Source organism: Larus michahellis, chromosome 4 (genome assembly GCF_964199755.1).
Source record: "Larus michahellis chromosome 4, bLarMic1.1, whole genome shotgun sequence".
Lineage (NCBI taxonomy): Eukaryota > Metazoa > Chordata > Aves > Charadriiformes > Laridae > Larus > Larus michahellis.
In genome coordinates, this window is record NC_133899.1 from 40,048,780 (window position 1) to 40,070,831 (window position 22,052).

At 42.4% G+C, this 22,052-nt stretch overlaps 1 protein-coding gene across 10 annotated transcripts in view; it reads left to right on the forward strand.

The window, feature by feature from the left end:
• ITPK1 (inositol-tetrakisphosphate 1-kinase) overlaps window positions 1-22,052 on the forward strand; it is a 160,223-nt gene that overhangs the window by 69,960 nt on the left and 68,211 nt on the right. For all 10 annotated transcript variants that reach the window (XM_074584160.1, XM_074584153.1, XM_074584155.1 and 7 more), the window contains 2 exons: window positions 6,676-6,801; window positions 20,279-20,396. In XM_074584160.1, the coding sequence (XP_074440261.1) occupies window positions 20,390-20,396 (7 nt within the window). In that variant the 5' untranslated portion in view covers window positions 6,676-6,801; window positions 20,279-20,389. The remainder of the gene's footprint in view (window positions 1-6,675; window positions 6,802-20,278; window positions 20,397-22,052) is intronic.

A 22,052-nucleotide genomic window follows, 5' to 3' on the forward strand; every position in this document is an offset into this window, starting at 1 on the left:
AATGCAAAGAAACCATCTGTTAAACCCAGAATCTTCTCCTCTGGTGTTAAAGTTTCGGTATGTGAGAAAATGGGAACCCAGCAGGGCTTCATAGCTTATGCTGTGCTGCTCCTCACCTTTAGGCATATCTTGTTGCTTGGGATGTCACTGGCACTTGAGATTCGGAGCAACATGTCCCAGTGTGGAACATGCTTTCCTTCTCCTTTGGTGGTTCTCTTAAACTAAGCCAGGCAGAGCAACAAAAGGTGACCCATAGACTTAGCATCCTGCGGTGATAGAAAAGGTGAGCTCTTTGGTAGGTCTTTAATTTCCTCAATTCCGAGAAGACTAGTGAAAAGGTGGGGTATTTTCAAACTACATTTCCTTCCTTCTTGGGAAGGAGTTCCCCTCCAGCGTGGCGGCTGTTACTGGTGCTGTGGTGTTCTCTCCTCTTGTCAGCGCGAGGGGAGAGCCGAGGGGGGAAGTCTCCTCACCGCAGCGGATTTCCTTTCTCAGATGGCCACCGCTGCAACAGGACATGCAAGTTAATTTGGCACCAGAGAAGGATTGCTGGGCAAGGGGGAATGTGGAGAGAGAAAATAGGGCCTCTTGGTGAGCTTTTTGCTCTTTCTTTACAGCTCTTGATGGTCGGGTCCATGTTTGCCCTTTGCAGTGGGACAGAACTGGTGTTTCCATCGCACAGAGGGGTTTATGTTCTCCCTCAATATCCTTTGGCCGCAAGTGGTGAATCCTTGCACTAGCTGTGCATGACGACAGCCCAGATCACTTTCTTGCTTGACCAGAGAGATGAGGAGGAACTGTCTTAAATACGTAAATGTTTGTTTAGTTTGAATGTGTGAATATTTTGGGAGCTGTGGAGAGCCTGTGTATCAGTGAAAATACCTGGTTTTCATCTACCAGTTAACATAATGTCTTTCCTCATGAGGAAACATATACCAACGTGTATTCTGTCACCTCGTAGGCTTTGGCAGGGTGTCACTCGTGTCAGTTTTGTACTTGCACAGACCTGACAGTGGGGTTTGTGGGAGTGTAGTCCCGGTGGAGGGACAGGACTGGACGGCAACTGCCGGATTTAATTTGGGAAAGGAGGACGTGCTGGTCTTGTTTGGTCCTGTGGATTTCCTTTGGTTTGTCAGAAGAGCAGGCAGGCTTCTGCGCCATTCTCTTCTGTTGCTGTTGCTCCATGTAAGTAGGTCTCACGTGTGTGAATGGACGTGCACAACTGTTTCCCTGATTTCTTTTCAGGGAATTTCCCCACTTCCTTTCAAATAGAAGCATCTTTGTAATTAGACTATTCTCTGTGGTTTTGTTTACTTTTTTTACCATAAGGCAAAACAGTGAACTTGGCAGTATTGATCTTTGCGCCTTCCCTTCCCTCTCCAGAGCTCCTAAGATATTTTTAGAGGCTTTCATCCCTGAGCTTTTTGGGGAGAGAACAACATCCACCAATACATCAGCTGTCAGGGTTCACCTTCTTGAAGTCTTGGCTTTCCAGCCCAAAGATCATGACTCTTTTCCATTATGACTTGCTCAGGATTCATGCCCAGCAAAGGTAAACACTGGGGCTGGGGGAAGAAGGGGAGAATTTAAACAGCTTTGTTTTACAAGCCTTTTGATACAAATGCATGTGATGAAAACACAGGGTAGAAAATAGCCCCAGGAGAGGAAGATGATGACTAAAAACCTGAAGGTCTACGTGCAGTGGAGTTTAAGAAGCTGAATTAAGATTGAAATAAACCCCACATGTTTTGGGGTCAGTGCAGCCTTAACGGAGTATCTGAATAACAGGATACAACAGATTTGTGTAGAAAATTCTATATACAGCCTCAGGAGTCAGGGAGCAGAGAGGTCAGGTCAGGCTGGTGCTGTATGTCTGGTTCAAAGGGAGGAAAATGGTTAAATTACCACAAAGGGACTTTTGAACTGTGACTTGTGAAAATGTGTAGCAGAGCACTGACACTTCTCTACCGGAAAATTGGACAGATTCTTTCCCTTTTGTGTCACTTTTTCAAGCTTTCCAGCACTCAGGATAACACCTGATGATTTGGCGGTATGTGCTTAACCGTCTGTGATGATTTTCTCCTTATTTTCATTCACCTCTTTTGGGGGAAAGTTTCGTGAGCTTTTTCCACCTGCAGCAAGACAGACTGCTGTGGAGGGAAGCGCACTCCTGTTGCTCTGAAGCAGTGCATCAAATAAAAACTGAAACAAAGCAAGAACTTAGTGCAGCATCCTGGTGAGTGGAGTTTGTTAGCTGACTGGTGACTGGAAGCAAAATGCTTAAACAATAGATTTATGAGTTTGTTGGTTTTTTTTTTTTTAAATGAAAATATTTTAAGAGAAAAAAGTGAGAATGAATAGAATGGAGATGAGTTGTAAATTCCTCAGGGATATAGCAGCGGGCAGATCTGTCTTCAGTTCGGAGAACAGAACAGGTTGGTATTAAGACTTCATTTCATGTGGATGGTAATCCAAAAACTATTTCTGAAGAAGAGCTTTTAAAAAAACACAAATCCTGCTCAGCCAGATTCTGAAATACAGTTGATTATAGCGTGGATTGGAAACACTGAATAAAACAAAAAATACAAACCTATTTTTAATCACTTAGATAAATGATATTTTTTTTTGCTAAATCCAACATTTGCACTTGTTTGTTTTTTTCCTGAGTGAACGAATCCAGATTTTTTTTCACTTGGACATAGTTTTATTTTTAAATGCGGCTTCCAGAGATGCATGCGTGTGGGATTACAGTTGGGACCAGTGGAAGGCCGTGGCACTCTGCCAGGCGCTCACCCCGTCCCTGCAATATGGATGGATTGCCAGCATTCTGGAGAAAAACAACCCCAAAACTTTAAACAAATTATGCTTAATGGAAATAAACTCTCTTTGCCCTCCTGGGTAATGATTTGGATAATGTGCTGGCTGCGTGTTTCTGGAGAACAGAGGAAGGGCAGAGGAGGGCAGAGATGGAGCTCTACATGCCTGTAGCTTGCTCTCCAGTGGATGCTCTGGGAAGGCTATAGAGTGGACTGTGAGGTTTCTAAGCTTGGGGCGTTTTTTAATTCCCAGCCAGTCTGTTAGAAGGTGAGCAGCGCAGCTACAGCCAGCTATGATAACAGCATTTATCTAGAGGTTATCTTCTTCCATATATGGGTGTGTGAGACCTGGAAAGGCATATGCCTCATGTCTGGCATTTTCCGTGTGATTTCTGATGGGTTTTGATGGTAAGTGATAATGCCATGAAACCAATACCTGGTTTCCTTTTTTTTGTTGTTGTTTTTAATCAAAAAAAGACAAGAGGAGTAGGCTGTAGCCGACTTCGCAGAAGAAAAGGCACCATAGTCATATCTCTCTGTTTTTTCAGGCTGGTGCTGATAAATCTTTTCTCTCACTTCTGTTGCTATGGTGTTAGTTCTGTGCAAAAACAAACCTTTGGGTGATCATGTCAAATGCAAAGATCGTTGGGAGAGAGAGATGCTGAAAGAGAAGGGAAGTAGGAGGGCTCAAATTCCAGCTGATGACAAACAATGAATCAGTGTTTGTCTCAGCAGAGGGCCATCAGAAATTTTGCACTCTTCTTTCACTGACTTGTGCTTGGGTCTGATGCTCCACCTGAAAAAGCTTCTTTCCCCCCCCCCCAAACCTTTTTTTTTTTTCCCTTCTCTTTCATTTATTTTTACTTTTTTTTTTTCTTCTTGATATATAAAAGGAAGGTGGCTGTCTTCCAAATTCTGCACAGCCCAGGGATGTTTGCTTTCTGCAGCATGGCCCGGAACACAGAGAACTTATTCTTGCAAACGGTTTGATCCTCCAATCCACAAAACACTGGATCAAATTTTGAAGGTTTTTGTGGTTGAAATGTACCTGCTGTCCTTGTTGAGCCAATTGAAGTGGTCACTGAACTTCCTATCGGAGGAGCTGCCGTAGCGTGCTGTCATTTCTAGCATTGCTTTCCTGGTGAAGGGGAAACAGAGGGCTGTTCTGGGGTGCCTTTTTTAACACTTCCCAATGTGCAAAGGTTTCGTTTTCAAAATATGCCAGTTGCTTTTAGCTGGCACAGCTGTTCGTGACGAAGTTATGTTGCCCAGATGTCTTATGCTTCTGGACACCACTGTGCTGAAAATGCCTGGCTATGCCTTGGAGGCTTGCTTCTATTCTTGGGTCAAGGCTGAAAGGGAGGACTGTTTTCTTATTTTCTGAATGTTTCTGTGCAGATTGAGCTGCAACTGCAGGAAGAATGTAGAGGGGTAACCAATCAAATACTTACTTGCTTCTCAGTGTTTTTCAAACTGGAAGTCCTGAAAATAGGGATTAATTCGCATTTTTGTACCTTGGCAACTGGGAACTTTCTGACCCAGTTAAATGGACCCTTTGTTTTGCTGCTTCCTTCCAGATGTGATAGGCAGATGAAAAAAACCTCAGGAAAAGCAGTGTGGTCATCTGAGATTTCTTTTAAGGATATTAACTGATTTTTCTGGAATTTGGTTGCAGAAGTAGATCATCTCCTTCCATGTCCTTAGCCAAGCTGCAGTTCACTTCGTTTTGCCTTAATTTTGCAGGTGCTTATGCTTGCCCTTAGCCTTTGTGCCGCACTACTTGTGGGAGTAAAAATGTGAGTGCCAGGACAGGCAGACCTTCTGTGGACAGCCTCAGCCAGCCACAGCTTACCCATCACTGAGCATCCACAGTGGGTCTGTCGTATTTGTCTTTGCTATTGCATAATCTTCACATGCAGGGAGTCTGCTGCCCAGCTGCGAACAGAGCCTCTGTTAGTCCCCTCGGAAGATAGATGCACAGTATGTCTTCCAGTTACATTAGAATCTATGTAAGTACTTCAAAGATAGTACTAGAGCCTCAAGCTGTAACTGTTGGCAGGTGCAGATAGTGATGGGCAAGCAAAGGTGATCTCTGTTGGGAAGAACTGGCTGTCTTTGTTTGCCTTTGTGCCGTAGGTAACTTCAGTTATTCTACTCAAGTAAGCCTAGCCCGGATAAGAGTGCCTACACAAGAAAAGCAATTCAGCAACATGGATCAGTTAGATTAACAACTAGAAAAATATTATAAGGCTGCTAGATCTCTGCTGTTTTAGTTTTATTGGTGCTTGAGCTCCAGCCATCCTGTTTTAGCATTACCTTCCTTAAGGCACTCCTTAATTCAAAGCAGGGTATTTTTTTACGGTGGGTAATTTTATTAGAACAAAACTCAAGCTAATGAGGCAGTGAAGACCAGGCTTCTATCAAAGCAGAGCATCAGTAGCCTCTTTGGCCAGCCCTCCCCTCCCTCCTGTGCCCCCCACCCGCTTCTCTGCCAGAGTTGTATAAAAGGGATAGCAGCAATGGAAAGGCGCATGCATGGAACTGTAAAATCAGGTGCTAGCTTTACTTTAGTGAGCACATGTCTGTCTTTCATTTCAAAGATGTTCCCGGTTTGCGGTGCACAAGGTTAAGTTGCTCTGATGCAGTAGATCTCACAATTGGTTGAAGAGCAGTGTTTGATAATGTGGCAGGTTTTGTGCCATGGACAGCCTGATATGTTGGCTAGAACATGAGCCAGTTCTCATACATTGTACATTGTACAAATGTTCAAATCTGGTAAGTAGCTTCATGGGATCATTAAATTTGGTAGGAACCTTGGGGGTCTGTAATACATCACCTTGATCAAAGCAGATTCAGCATGAAATTTAGACTAAGTTGGTTGGGGCTTTGTCCAGTCAGGTCTTGAAAACCTTGAAGGATGGAGATCCTGCAGCCTCTGTGGGACTCTGTGCTGCAACCAGACTGTCCTCACAGTGGAATTTTTTTTCAGATTTAGTTGGAATCTCCACAGTTTTGATTTATGTCCTGATAAATCTAAGCCCTCACAGTGACATTGGCCTGTTCTCTTAGTACCCTGGTCTCTTAGTACCCTTGCATACATTCCATCAGGTCCAGTAGCCTTCTTTGCATTAAGATTTCCTCAAGAGATCTGTAACTCAGTCCTTTTCCGGTACAGGTGGTTCCTCTGCTTCTTGAACCCTGTATTGGTACTGGGGACCAGGCCCTGTGACACATTGCCACATGCCTTCCCATGCTGTGTGAAGCAGAATTTCTACACCCCCCACCCCAAATCTTTGTCCCCAGTCCAGCCAACTGCCAAAGCACTGGGAGTGCTCTGGGAGCTGCCCTCCTCCTTGCCAGCTAAATAGCGGTCCCTGCAGCAGATGAATTTGCGAAGATCCTGAGTCACTTACTTTTGTGTTACCTGTATTACTGTCCTGGGTGCTGTTTTGTGCAATCCTAAAGGGCGAAGGGCACAGCAGGCGTTCCTTTTATTAGTGATGATAATCTCTGTTGACTCGTTACTTTTGCATGTATGTGTAAGCTCCAGGAAAGAAAGCTGAAGAGGGAAATGTTGGCTCCGAGAAGCACAGGAAGGTGTTTGGATGAAGGGTGCTTGCTACTGACTTCAGTGCTTTTTCATGGGATTAGATCTACACTGCTGAGAAATAAATGTCTGAGTAAAGTTTTCTGACATTCAGTGAAATATAAATTCTCCGAGATTTGGGTAACATACCAAAATAAAGGCAGCGTGTAAAGTAAATGCCTTCTGTGTGGCAGCAACACCTTAGATGGTGGCAGGAACAAGAACCTCAGATCTTCCATATATTAATAAAAGGTTTCTCTCTGGTTTCTTCAGCTTGACCTCACCAAACCCATTGAAGATCAGGGCCCTTTGGATGTGATCATACATAAACTGACAGATGTCATCCTTGAAGCAGACCAGAATGACAGCCAGTCACTGGAGTTGGTTCAGAGGTTCCAGGTGAGTGGTTCTTTCATAGTCCTTCTGCATTTCAAGCAGGAGGATGATCTTGGTGCAGCAAATTCAGTCTGTTTCCTGTGCAGTTGGTAGGGTTTGATGAAGAAGAGCTCCCTGGCACACTGCTGACCTGCTACTGATAGTCCAGCAAAAATAGTTCTGTCAGTCTAAAATCGACTTGCACTTTTGGATAGGTTTTATGTTGTATTGGTAAGGTTATTAAGAACTGGTTTCCCAAAAAATATTGTCCTGATGTCATTCCAAGAGCATTAGTGCTGTTCAGGAAGAGGAACAGGTGTTTGCAGAGTCCTTCACATGCATCTCTTCATGACAGAAGGCACTGAATTAATTTGGCCCGGTTCTGTCTAGTCTTCCCAGTTCCTGGAATGCTAATTTCTGTAACATCAAGGTTACCGTGAGTGATTCTGTCCTCTAGTGCTGAGAATCCTGTTCTATTAATTTTTTTTTTTCTCAAGTTTACATTGAAGGTCAGAAATATGCGGGGTAGAGTGATACAGAGAACTGTCTTCCCAAAGAATTCCTGTCAGTAGTCTGAATGCCGATGAAAATGATAATGCAACACCTTTATCATTTTAAAAGGTGTTGTTTCTGATGGATGTCTTTGATCAAAGGTATATTCCTTTCTTCTCTTAGAAAGAGAAGCAAAATTAAAAAAGATACTTTCAGAATTTTATGGAATATGCTGATGTCAGGTGGAAAAATGGCTCAAATTCTGCTATTTTGACAACTTTGGTTTCTTGGGAAATGATGTTTTTTGCTCTGCTTAATGTTCTACAACTAGTAATGCAGAAAATATTTTACTTAATGAAGTCAGTATTCTCTTTTCTCTAGTTGGAAAGCTTTTCTGCTTCCTCCTGCCTGTATGTTACACAGAGGAGACGAAAAGGTTTGGCTTGTGGGCCTGACCCTCTGGCACCAGTTCTCTGAATAGTAGATGACAGTTCGTCACTAAGTAGTACAGGTACCTACTTGGAAACTTGTAAATGTCCAAAGAAGCATGTGGAGAGATGGACTTCAGGGGCTTTCTGCATAGTCTTTCCCTGTTTCAGATGTTAACTAGTTTGCCTTCGCAATATACCCATCCTATTGATGGGGAAAACTGATGACCAAACAGGCAAAAGGGCACATGCGTTAAGTTGCTCACAGCTGATTAAGACTCATGAGATTTGTCATCCCCAATTCTTACGTTGTTGCATGCATTCCTGAAGGCCAGGCTTTATGAGGCACAAAGAGCTCAGCTCTCTGTAGTATGGTGGCACCTCCCTTGTCACCTGGAGAACATGCTGGGAGGGAACTTGTGCAAGCAGTTGTAGACCAACAGTTGGTGTGTAGCAGTACAATTAATATCTAAACCACATTTCTTTTATTCCTGAGCAAGAACTCTTCAAAGGATATGGAATATTTTAAATAAGAACACCAGCTAGTCAACTTATCGTAGATAATAGCTTAAAATCACAAGCTGATGCTTTCTCAAGTGCCAAAGTGAGGTCTGGAGGAAACAGTAGTAAGTACAAAGGCTGCAAGTGAAGTTTGGTATGAAGCAGAGTAGAGCACTTTGCAGTTAGACCTTTAGCTTTGTCTGAGGACTTATTGGGCTCGTAGAGGTAAAATGACCTGCTAAAACTAAATTTCTTACCCTGATAGATTTATTAAAGTAATCATAATATACCTTGACGTTGTTCTGTGTACCTTTGTTACAGTTTAAATAACCGAATCTGTTATTTTTATATAGGTTAAATATTGAAGCTTTGTTTTTAAAGATATTTAAGTTAGAAAACCTCAGTGAAAGTACACTTTTTTACCTAACAAGTTTGTGGGATAGATTCTGAGAGCGATGAGAGAGAAGCAGTATATATGGATATATTATCCATATATAATTATGGATAAATATCCATTTATTCTTTAGTTCAGGGACTTGCTCTTTGTATCTTTTTTTTTCGCTAGCACTTGGAAAACAATAATACCACCTGAATAGAGATGCAGCGGCCTAAAAACAGCAACAGGAACATCCCCTTATGAAAAAAATTAAACCAATCTGCAACCAAAACTGCAACTACAAACTAAAACCCCAGCTCCCACCACCCAAAGTCTCTCCTAAAATTCTCAAATTCTAGAGAGCTATTAAGTTAAAACGTATCACTGATCTTACAGGTTTTATTTTCTTTCAAATGATAATATCAAATACAGTGTATTTTTAACCACAGACTGTTTGAAGTGAAATTACTCATATAAACTTTTAGAAATTATAAATAGTTAGTTTTTATGTAACAGTTAATACAGCATAAAAAAATCAGAAATGTATGTGGGGATATTGTTTCCATTTTCTACACTTTTGTCAGGAAAAAGGTATTTTATATAGCACAGCTTGGATATTTTTCAGCAAGTAAGATATAATTCAGTTTCAGTACCGAATTGCCTTCTGCAGAGTTCTCAAATTTTCACATCTTTTTTTCAAAGTGTATATGGTGGCGGGGGCAGGAAGAGGAGACTGTAGGCAAAAGCTTTGCAAAACTTGAAGAAATCGTACATTTCTGTCAGGCTTATTGAATCTGTTTGCTACTGTCATACACGATGGCATCGATTTTACGACCTGGACCTTTTGGTCATGCTTTTTATGCTTTCTCTAGTACTAGTAGAACTTCAGTTCCACCAGTTCCTCACCTGGTGCTGTTTCTTCACACCACGGGCTAAGTCCAACCTGCGTGCTTAGAGCTGACTGCAGCTAGAGCAGTGCTCTCCTGCAACGTGCTGGGCCATAAGACTGAATTCAGGCTGGAAGTTTAAGTGTAAATTTCAATGGCTGTTTGCTCTCTTGAGCCCTCAACCACAAGGAGATTGGGATGTGGGGGGAGCTGGGCAGGTGGGAAGGAGGCTGTTGACTATTGTGAAGGTATAGGTATACTCCCAGGAGGCTCACGTCCTCTGTACAGCAGTCCACGCTCCCGGTGGAAGTTTCTAGAGGTACACAGATCAGAAAAGGCTGCAGACCCCTGATTTACAGGGATATTCTTATTGGGACAATATTATAACCTTCACTAGTGCTGGCAAATCTCATTTGAGCTGCCTCATTTCAGAGCAGCTGAGAAATAGTTATATTCAGATCCCGCGTACGGTGCTGTGTGGCACTGGGACCCCTCCGGTTATATTCCTGTTGGCAGCTGCCACCTATTACTGTATGTGCTCCTTGTCATTCCTGCATGGCTCACCTGTCAGGTTGTGCCCTCGAGCAAAGTTCGGAGGCGGCGTGTTGTGCTTCTGTTTCACCACAGTTGCTGTTTTGCAAGATGGGATTGTCCGTGTCCTACAGTGAATTTACTGAAACATTCCAGCGTCTCTCAGGCTGGTTAACTCCTCCTGTCTTACAACTGTGGAGCAACTTGTTGAAAACAGTTTTAAATCATAGCCTTAATAAAAGATGAACAACCAAACTCATATTGCCCTAAAATCCTATTTTATCTATTTGAGTATAGCCTTGTGTGCAAGTTGAACAATTCAGCCTTGCCTTTCCTCTCTGTCCCATTAGAAATAATAAATCAAGAATTTCACCATATTCAAGGTGATCCCCTGTCAAAGGAAGCTGCATAATAGCATCCCTGTGCTGCATTGTTTCTTAGGACTGTGCTGCAGCTCTTGCTATTTTTGTTAATCTTGGAAATCACAGAGCTTTCTTTTTAGTGGCCTCTGAAGGAAACCAATAAGAAACCTTCCCGTAAGATTTGGGGCAAACAAATCTTAATCCCTCTGTGCTTCCTGACCCAGCTCTTCTCTCCCATACTGCTAAGTTCACCTGTGTTAACATCACCTCCCCTGTCTCTTCGGCCTTTTTTTTGTTGGCAGCATGGCCTTAATCTCATAGAGCGTGTACAGTAATGGGTGAGCTTTCGGGTCATTGATTTGGACTGGGGATATGCTTCTTGTGACATGCCAACTAATGTGGAGAGGTGAGAGCAGTTGTTGGTCCCAGGGAGTCGTGGAGAGTAGTGACAGAGGTATTTGATACAGCTTGTCAGATTCTTTCTGTAGGATTTGCATAGTCATAAGTTGATTTAAATACCTGCACAGCACAAGAGCATTCAGTTACATTAGATACTTTTGCAGACCTGTCTGCCGCCTTTTAAGAGTTAACAGAGAACAAAAGGGGAAACAAGTTGGGCTGGAGCAGGTTTGGGTTACAGTCGATTGAAACAGAAATAGCTGTAATCTAGACACTAGATAGTAGAGTTGAAATTCAGTCTTTTGTCTTTTACCATTGCCGCTATTTTATTGTTATAGAACGCTTACTTCTTTCTGTGCCTCAGCTTACCACCACCCTTTCATAAAATGGTTTCTATTTCTTAACAATGGACTTCATAATTTTCCTGTAAATATCAGTATTAGAGCAAAATAATACTTCAGTTCTTGTGAAGCTAATTTGCAGTAGGCTGATGGGAAGTTGAAACATTTTTTTAATTTTTATAATATTGGAAATTTGGATTGTGTGTCAACTGTTGTAGAAAGCAAAGGTATTGTTCATACATGCTGCATTTAAGTCAGCACCCTTTAATTGTCACTAGCTGCGTTAATCAATAAGCAAGTGTATTATTAGAATACCTCTCTCTACTATAATGCATGCTCCATGCATATTTTTCCAGAGTTCAAGTAGTAGAGACAGGTGGAAGTGAGGATAAATTTCTGAGCAATTCAGATGGAGAAGAAATAGTTCCCTGTCTCCTGACTTGATTGGTAAATACAGTTGAGCTTGTTCAACTAACAACATGAACTGTCTAAGAAGGAAATAATTTGGGTGAAAGCACCCATGGATACAGAGTGTTGTGTTACACCAGTGTCTTCTGTGCAGAGGATGGTGGTGAATTCGGCTCCTGCCTTGAGGACTCCTCTACATTTTCATCTTTGTTACATGTCCCTGTTGGTAGTAGTTTTAGTCTTTTTTGAACACTCTGCCTAATTCCAGTTTAGCGTTGCTGTGTTCTCAGTGGCGAGCTTTGGCCAGGCATACTCTAGAAAGACTGTTGCAGGGCTACGCTAAGAAACTCGCTTAATTCTTCTTGTGAAATGCTTGGATCCAGCTGGCTGGTGCCTTCAAGGCTTTCATTTTTAGGAATATTAAATTTAACCGCAAAAGAAAATAATGAAAAAGCCAAGAATGTTAGAGGAGAACTTGATGTTCTTTCTTCTCTCCCTGTCATTAGTTCTTGGTTGTACAGTAAACACCATATTATCTAATATATCTATTCTTTTTGAGGATGCCATTTTCCTGCAAAGAAGTGCAATCTAATGCCTAATTAGAAGGGGATCCTAGAATGTGGGTTTAGTCACGTGCTTTTCCACAGTTTCATTATGTGATCTAGACCATCCCCTTTGCATCCCTTAATTTTATGTTTTGCAAGCTGTACATTAAAGGAAATGGTGTTAACTCCCTTTTGAAATTAAGCTGAGAAACCCTTTAGGACAACTCAGAATGACTGTCATAAGGACTTGGGCTTTGTTTCTGTTTGGAGCTCTGGTATGAATTCATAGTAGCTATGATGACATCTGATTTACAGACCAAGTTACAGTAGTCACACTGATGTCTGATGCTCTTTCTTTACAGATGGAGTGTTCTTTAGCATAGCCCCGTGGATGACTTGTCCACAGCCATGTAGTTGAACTAGAATGTAGGTTTCCATTACTGCACTATGCTTACTTCTGGCTGTGGGTATGGAATTACAGTCTCTCAGTGTCTTCAAAACTTGTCAGAAAAAGATCGTCTCCCAGTGCCTTCCAAACTGGGAGAGGATCTTTTTCTAGGGAATGAGATAGAGGGCAGGGACCCCTGTGAGCAGGCTTCTGAATGATAGCCTCTCCCCAGGAAACCAAGGCCTTGGGCTTCTGGTTCTGCACATGTGACTGATTTGTGCCACATCGCTGGCATGCAGGAAACTTCATCGCAGTAAAACAGGATGAACATCACAGTACCCAGGAAGCAGCGGAGCAGAGAAGAGCAGAGTTCAACAACTGTCAGTGTTGAATTACATGCCAAAGTGTGTTTAAATGGTATACTCTCATTTAATTTTGTATACAGGGCAGAAACTGGCAGGAAATTGCTGCCTGCCTCCATCTGTCCTGTATTATTTTCAAGATATTGGAAACTATTAAAAAGAAGAAAATTATATTCCCTAATAAAAATAAATTGTAATATTTCATTTGTATAAAGTGTGTACGGTGGTTGGTGTTGGGTTTTTTTTGTTTGGTTTGGGGTTATTTTGGGGTTTTTTGCTCTTTAAACTCAAATCAATGATCAACTTAGAAAATGTAAAGTGACCACCTTGCAATAGAGCTGCTTCTGTGTGTGTGATGTTGTGTAATCACTGTGGTATTTCTGGCACCTGCACACAAGTGGAAATAGTGTGGCTCCCTTATTGTTCATTAAATTGACCAAGTTCTGGTGATGTTAACCAGACCAAACAGTGCAAAATTCATGATGGTAATTTTCCTGCTATTGAATATAAATGTAACAGCATGATGATACCTGGCACCAGTCTTACTGTTGGCTCCATAAAGCAGTCTTCCAGGAAGCAGAAGAGCAAGGGATCCTTGACCCCAGGAGGAGGCTATTTATGACCTTTGTGAGAATAACATTTTTTCAGAGCTGTATGTAGAAGCCTTGACCATGTCGTCTGCAAGAGCTGAGGTGGAAACTAGCTTCAAACTTACATGAGTCTGCGTGCCTGCGCTCTGGGGCCTGTGATGAAGTGGTGTACAGTCTGGTGGAGAGTGCTAATAGACTAGGAAGCCTCTTAGCCTGCTTTTTTTATCTTGCTGTTTAACGACTATTCTCAATTGCCTTGTAAAAAATAATCATTACAGGAGACTCTGAAAAGAGAGGCTGCCTGTTGCCAGTGGGCTTTTTAGCTGCAGAAGACCTTTGGGCTGAGCTTTCTGAGGTCTTCATGCTAGTTGGATGCGTTCTGGACTGCATTTTCTCTTGAGAGCATTGGTAGGTGCTGGAGGTCAGTGTGGATCCGACTGGAGATCAGAGCCATTGAAGATCAGTGGTGAGTGCCTAGTGATCTCATCCAAAGCCAAAATGAAGACTGCTTGCAGCACCTAGTGTAGCGCATGAAGTGTAAAGTAGAGAAATCTTTCCATTTGCTTCGTAGGACGCTCAGATCCTGATTTTGGGGATGATGATTATGTGTATAGATGATGATTAGTCTCCCTACCCACTGTAATACTGAGCTGAACTGATTGAACAGAGTTTATTTGTTGTCTAGTAAAAAATTGCTACAATCCTTGGTGGTTCCTTCTTGACCGGAGGAACATGGAGAGAAGTCAGGTGGGAAGAGGCATAGTCCTGAAGGGTCGCTTTCACTTGCTGGTGCTCCAGTTCCTGTCTTGGTAAGGAAGAGAATGAAACTACCCCAGTTCCTGCCTTCTAGGAAAAGTTTATGACTTTGAAAAGTGGTTATGTTTTGGCTTGTGTAAGACAGTGACTGGGGAATCTTTTTTATGCTCTGATTAGACAGCTCTGCTGTCATAGCTGTGCAGGGGCTTGAGTAGCTTCGTTCGTTGCAAATTCATACTAGTCTGTTCCATTCAAAATGATGGCTCAAGTGATGGAAAATCAATAGGGTTATTAATTTGTCATTCAGAGCATTTTCTAAACAGGTTCTCTGTGCATTAGCCTTCTTAAAAAGATAGGTTGGAAGCAGGTTTTATGCCTAGGCTTCTGCTATCAGGTTGATGAAAATTTGAAGTGTTTATTCCCCACCTGCCCTCCAACTGTTGGCTCTCCCACTCTGAAGTGGTCCAGGAAAGGCTCCTCTACTCTTGATTCAGAAGCTTCCTTAGAAGTGTTTGGCACTGGGAGGAAGGAAAATTAGGGAGATATTTTGGAAGGGAAGGAGTTAGGGGATTGTGGTTGCTTGGAAGGGGAGAAGCACGTTGTTCGTGCTGCACTGATTGCTTTCTTCAGAAGTCTCAGCTGTGAGATGATTTGGATTGTGTACTCACGGAGGTTATGCCAGTGGATTTTTAATGCTGCTTTTTTTTTTTTTTTCCTTAAGATACTAGCCCATTCTGCTCCTGGTTTTCATCTTTGTACTCTGAAAATAGTTTCACATTTCAAATTTCTTTTCATGTCCTCTGCTGAGAAAAGGCAAGAGAAAAATCAAAGGAAACTATAAAATCTTAGCAATTTTTTTCTTAATGGGGGGACAGGGTGAGACACAAAGTTGAAATGGTCTATTTGCACCTGAATTCACAGGCAAATACCTGTGGTTTTCCCATTTGAAAAATAATTCTGTCTTACCTTTGTTGGAAGAGCTTCATAAGGAGGCAAAATTAACTAAAAATTTGTCATTCAAGTCCTAACTGGTAGGATAGCTCTCTGTGGGTAGGTATTTGCAAGATGAAGCAGTCATGGAATTTTGAAGGCAGGACAGGGAAGTACTCAGAAAGTTGCTTTGAGGTGTACCGTGAATAGAAACGTAACAGAGAAGATCTGTCCCCACTTCCTGTTGCCACCCCCCTCATCCCTCCCAACTGCTGCAGGAATCTCTTTTAGATTTAGAGACAAACAATTCTGAGATGAATGTTTGTTCAAGATCCAACCTTTCCTTTTGGAAGGGGGTGTCTGTGAAAAGAGACCATTGCAGCCCAGGCCAACAAAAAGGAAATTTTAAGTCTGAATCTGATGCAAACTCTTTAGACAAGCTGTGTCTGTCTTTACCTCTGCTTCCCCCTTGGAAAATGTCAATCTGTTGTCACAAGTGGTCATCTTCATGTTTCTGTACACGGGGAAAACACAAATCCAAACGCTGTTGGTTTTTTTGCTAACATTTTTTTTAATACGGAACTTTTGTTTAAACAAAAGATTATAGAAATTTTATTACTTAGTAATAAAATCAAGTCAATGAGTCAGCGAGTCTCTCTTATCAATTAATGACCTAATATTTGCAGTAGATACTGTATCAACTTTCTGTTAAAATATATATATTTGAAAAAAACATTAGCTACCTTTTTGGGTAAAATTGACAATCAACTCTGTCCTCATCTATACATAGGCTTCTCAAAAAAGGTGTGTTTTCTTAAATCTCTGGGTTACATCCAGAGGTATTTAATAGGAAATGTGAAATACTTGGTCTCTCTTTGATTTCAAGTTTCATTGCTGGCCTTCTGCCAGTAACAGGGCTGGTACAGAGCACGACTGAAGACCAAGCCTGGAATACAAACAAAGGAGGATCTGCTAAAAGTCCTTGTTTCTTTTTGTTTGCTTTTATTATGTCAAAGATTAGAAAGAGGAAAACATAGATGTTGTCTGGGTCAAGCTGAACTGCAGTCCAAGGACAGAGCCCTTTCAAAATATTGTTGGGAAGCCTGAATATCCTCTGATTGTTGCCTGTGTTGTTGGAGTCTGCTGTTGGATACCAGTCTTCGATAAATCCATGAAAGGAGACTGCAGTGTTGTTTTGCTGGGATGATCAGAGAAGATTTGAACACTCAAAGTTGAAAGGTTGTGCTGTACTGAAAGCTATCTCTTGGCTTCAGCGTTTCTCTTTTCCTTCTGCAACTGCTCCATTTTCAAGTTCATATGTGTAATAGCTCATCTGCTATCAAAATTCTTAGACACAAGCCCTTCACATTCATCCAGATCTGTATCTCCGATAGTGGAGCCGTTCTGTGCCATGGGAAGAGTGATGCTACTTAAGCTACATCAAGAGTTTTCCAATCTGTTAAGTGATCTTCACAGTTATATACTCAGTAAAACGTGATGCCTGGGCATGCATCAGTTCCTAGTAAAGAATCAAAGTTTATGAAAGGTTTCACATCAGCTACTGTAATTGTTCCTGTGAAGCTAACAAAATTGATTTTTCTTATTGTAATTTCCTGTCGTGGGGAATTGGTGTTGGATTTTAAAATTATTTATTTTAACTAGTTTTCTGTGCATAGGTATTGGAGCTCTTTCTTTTGCATGTGCTGGTGATGTACTGGTGTGAGGTGTGGGAGACTGGGAAAGTGTTGGCAGCATACATGCCCAAGGGAAGTCTGGGTGATTTGCTGTGGGGATCCCGGTGCAATTTGATGGTTCTGGTTTTGAATGCAGAGGTAATGCTTTGTGATGGAAATCCAAGCAACACACGATACCCTGAGAAAAAGATGCAGTGTTACAAAGACTTGAGTGCATTTTGATGCTCCTGTCCCCTAAACAGCTCCAGCAGTTAACCACTCACTGTGCTCAAATAGAGATGCACTATACAAATGCATTGACCTTGTTCTGCATTGTCAGACTCCTTTGCTTCAAAGGGGCAGCCGTTTCTGTATTCAGTTAAAATGAGAGTTCTGTAGCCCTTTGAGAGATCTGTAGTCCATCCCCAGATTAACTCTAGGAGACACTTACTTCAGGTCCCAGTCCTTTCCTTTACTCAGATGATGCAGGTCTTCACTGCCCTGCTGACAGTCTCTGAGTTTTGCCATTCCTGTGCCCTCAGGCTGTCCGAGGACTTAGGCCTGTAAATGGAGGAGAGCTGGAGAATAGTAGCTGAAATAGGTTTAATGCCAAGAAATTTCCTTGTTTTATAAAGAAACTTCATGTTCAGGCTTCTCTCTGTGTGTGTGAAGGGTCTGTTGCCTTACACACAATGCTGTTCTCAACATTAGAATAGTTTGTTGAAGTCCTTCAGACTCTACATGGCTGCTGGAAAACAGCCCCTACCTCCTTTGTCTTCATCAGTTATTGCACGTTTGCCTTTCGGAGCTTTTTGGAGGCTCCTTAAGGCAAGAGGATGAGAAATCAGTCACTGGAAAGTCAGCTAAGATGCTCACTTCTGTTGATGCATTGCCTGGTGTAGAATGGCCTCAGGATCACGCCTTCATTCCTGTTAAACTTTGTTATGCTGTGTCAAGCTTACTGCTTGGATGATCTTTTAATATGGTTTAGAGCTATTATAAATAAAGCACTGTGAAGTTCCTTACAGAAAGCATAAAAAATCAAGGCTCCCCCTGGAAATGCTTAGAGTACCATGAGCAAAAATAGCAAGTGGAACACACCTAACACAGGGAAGTGAGGATAGTCCTCAATGCGGAGATGAGCATCGAGAAGGTTTGGGAAGGTGCACGAGGAGCTGGGAGAGGGAAAAAATCACTCTCTCTGTGGAGGGGAGTGAAGGGGATGGAGGCCACAGGCAGGACGAATGTATGTGTGAGGGGAAGGATTAGTATGTACAGAGCAGGGGCTGGGTGAGGATGGAAGTATGGGGAGCTTGAATTCAATGTGGAACCAGAGACCACTCAAGGAAGAGGGGTGCTGGTCACCACCATGTGAAGGATGAGCTAGCACACGCATCAGAAACGCTGATATTTGCTGTCATATCTTTGCTGAGGTCAAGTTTTGGAGCTGTGGCTTGTTCAGACTGGTTACCATGTATACTTACCTGCCGCCCCACCATATTGGCCATCTGTAATGTGCTCATCCTCTCGGTGTGCCCATGAAGGCGCACACTGTGGTAGCTCCCTCTTTTTTAAGCTGAGGCATAGAGGGGCTAAAAGAGCTGTCTTGTTATGTTTTAGGTATGTTGAAATACTCAAGTAGTTTCATGATCAGCAAGTTTAAGCTAATGCCCTAATCACTGGATCATCCTACCTCTACAAGGTGTCTTTTAGCTGCTGTGTAAAAGGGCATGTATGCATAGGCACACATAGGTGTTTAAGAGGCATTAGGTAACAAGTTACTCTATCCCTTTAAAAAAACATAAAATCTCTTCTGTAGTTGAAAGCTGACTGCTCTGCTTGAGTGCTCTGGAACTACGGATGGCAGGAGACTCCTGAAAACTGTTCTCTTTATGTCCTGTGTATTAATGACTTGAAATGAATCCAGCTGCTGCTCCGATGAACCAAAGAGGCTTTTTATCCAGGCCACACTGCAAGGGTGGGACAACAGCTGGGTCTGACAGTCTTCATGACTGACTGTGCAAAAGGCTCTGTCACTTACTTTTCCCAGCAAGGTTAAGCGCATCTTTGGGGAATTCGCTCTTTGTGTTCTGTGGGGATTATTAAATACGTCAGACATACATATTGCCACTGAAGGATGCCTCATGCCCTGTGAAGGAAAGCTACTTGTGTGCTGCGGATGGTGCAGTGGGTTCGTTAAACCCCAATGTTGGATCCTCTTAGTCTCAAAAGAATAATCCCCTTCTCGCAAGCCATCAGTTCAAACTATGGAGTCAGCAGAAAGCAACAGTTTGACAGCGCTGGGAGGTGTAGGGGGAGGAAGTCTGTGTCCCCAGGCAGTGTCTGGAGCTTGCTGGGAACAGGTGATGCCATTCTTCTCTCTCCAGCTCAGTATCTAGCAAAGCGCATCTCCTGAGGCCACCTCATCATACTCCAAAGTACCTTTTGGAGTATGTTTTGTTGTCTGAAGTAACCAACATAAGGAAGTAGGACTTCATGGGAGTCTGTTACTTGCAGGAGCATTTACCATGTATTTGCATGAATGCATTTAAAGGAATGAGTGGAAACATAAAGATGGCTTTGGGAAGCTGGGTAAAACAAAGGCAGGTTCTAACTTTGGAAATGTTTGTCTGGTTTTGGAGAGGGTGAGATGGATGCTTGTTTCTCCCATTGACGTTATGGGGCCAGGTTGGGGCAATAATGAAGGAACTCAGCTTCTGTTCTGAGAAACAGAAAGGAAGTTTTCCTGGGTTTGCAAGGGCAATACCTGGCAGCTGTGTCTGTGTTCATGGCCAAGATGGAGTAGGGCAGTCATGACCTTAGGGAATGGGGAATTGAGATCCTGAGATGAAGATCCATGAGGACATCAATTTTGCTTTGTTCTTGTAGTCAGGAGAGGAGAGTATGAACTTAGAGAAGTAACAAGATAGGTGCTCTCAAAACTTAATGAAGACACAGTTAAGCAGCAATCTCTTCAGCTCTGCCAAAAAAAATTCTAGCCCTATAGGCCAGCTCTTAACAGTGTCTTCAGCCCAGCTAGAGGACAGCAGTAACAACAACATTAAAGAACCCAGATGTAGTTCTGAGCTTATTTCAGACAGTTGTGATGTTCGCGTACAGTAATACAATGCAAGGCTGACCCCAAGACAGCAGTGTGTCATCTTTCTTCTCCTAATTGCTTTTCTCAGCCCTGCTCCCAGCTGTTACTGTGGCACTTTGCCACTGGCTCCCTTCTGAGTTGATGTGGTTGCAGCGCAGGTTTCACTGCTCATGGTGAGTGCACAGGAGAAGTTTGCCATCCTAAAACAGTTAGCTATCACGTTTGTTTCAAGTGTCAGTGTCTGGATTGGTTGGTGACTTTCCTGTCAGACCTTCTGCATTGCCAATGTCCATTTGCACCCCCTTGAAGAGAAACTGGAGATTGTGGTTTTTAACATTATCTATTGTCTTCCCCATCTTGTTATTTTTTCCACACTCTTTAGCCAACCTAATGCCTTTTCTTTTTTTTCCCCCCTATGTCTTTGTTTTGCAGGAGTATATTGATGCTCATCCAGAAACCATTATCCTGGACCCTCTTCCAGCTATTCGTACACTTCTGGACCGATCCAAGTCTTATGAGCTAATTCGGCAAATAGAGGCATACATGCAAGGTAAGCCAATACCTGCTCTCCCTAAAGGCTTTTATTGTGACTAGAGAAGGAAGCAGCTGGCTTCTGGAAGCTATATGTGAGATTTGAAGTAGTGGTTTTGGGCCCCTCACATTCTGTCTCTCTGTGGGAGAACAAACACAAGCATTCCTGTGTCACAGGATTGCCCTCTGGAATCCCACACTCTTCTTTTTCCATCTACACGAAGGAGGTTTGCATCTGGTCAAAAATACGATGTGGGTTTAATGGGGAGCATATTTACTGCAGCAAACACTTCCAGAAATCTTCTGGAAAACATTGTCTTTTTGTCCATGCTGGTAAATGGAGAATGGCTGCACAAAGTTAGCAGCTTGCCGTAAGAATCCTGAGGCCTGAATTTGGAGGACATTATGGAAGAAGAAAACGTGGTTTTGGAAAGGACTGAAAGAAATTAAATTGTAAATAGAGCTAAGATCTTTGAGAAGCACTGGAAGCCTTTTGCACAAGTTAATTGCTAGGAGGAACCTAAATGCATTTCTGGTGTTGGCTAGTTACCTGGCATAGACTGTTGCCTTTAATTGGCATCATTTGAGTTGTATTCCCACGTTTCGAACTCATGCCTTTTCAACCTGAATACTTCTAGTATCTTACCATTTCAAGCACTGCAGTCGTTGGGTTAAGTTAGTCTCTCATTCCCTTTCTACTTCTGTTACTGTTATATTCTTGCAACATTTATTGGCTTTTGAGTTTAAATCTAGATTAGCTCTTGAAGTCGCTGTTTCATATGTTAGCTGACTATACTTGAGGGAAATTGTGTTGCTGAACTATGTTCTAATGGGGCATTGTTGGAATTACCATTGTGATTGTGTTATCACTATCTTGATGGGCAGATAAGCAGCTCATCAATTTGCATTTTATAATTGTGGATTTATAGACATACTGTTTGCATCTGACCTGCCTGGCCGCATCGGCAGTGTCTTTATGTGAAAATAAGACCAATAATTCGCAACACTCTCCCATGTCTTTTGGAATCTCTTTAGGAGAAAATGTTCAAGTAGCTTAAAAGGATTTTGTTTTGCAGTGCTTATTGCTGTTTGTGAGTGGGGGAGAGGTGCTGAGGGAAACCTGCGCTCTGAGGAAGTGGTTGGGATTTGGTTCTAGCAGCGGAGAGATTCAGTAGGGTTTTGGATTCTTTTAAATTGCTATGAGCGTTATTATTGTTATCTCTATGAGAACTATATGTTCGGGAGAGCATCCACTTTTTGCAAGAAGTTTGTCTTGTGCATATTTCAGTCTCTGCTCAAACTGATGAGACAAAGGAATAAATGCTTAAGGAAGAAAAGGAAAAAAGTGGGTCTGTAGTCAGTTAAAACGGACACTTTAAAGGGAGGCTGTTAACAAAGTTGAGGAATGAGGTAAGGAAAAGCTTCACCTGTTCTCACTGGCCACTGCAGTGTTAAGTGACCATATTTTCCCTGTGTCCCCCTGTGCGCCCCGTCCCCCCCCCCCCCCAGTCTCGTCTTATTTCTGTCTTATGATCAGAAATATCATGACAGAGACCTTGAACCAACTTTGTATTTAGCAGGGGGAATCTCAGGAGAGTTGAGTAATTGGCTAACTTCTCATTCTGGCCCAAGTGGATCAGCCTCTGTATTCCCACACATAACGATCTGCAGTAAG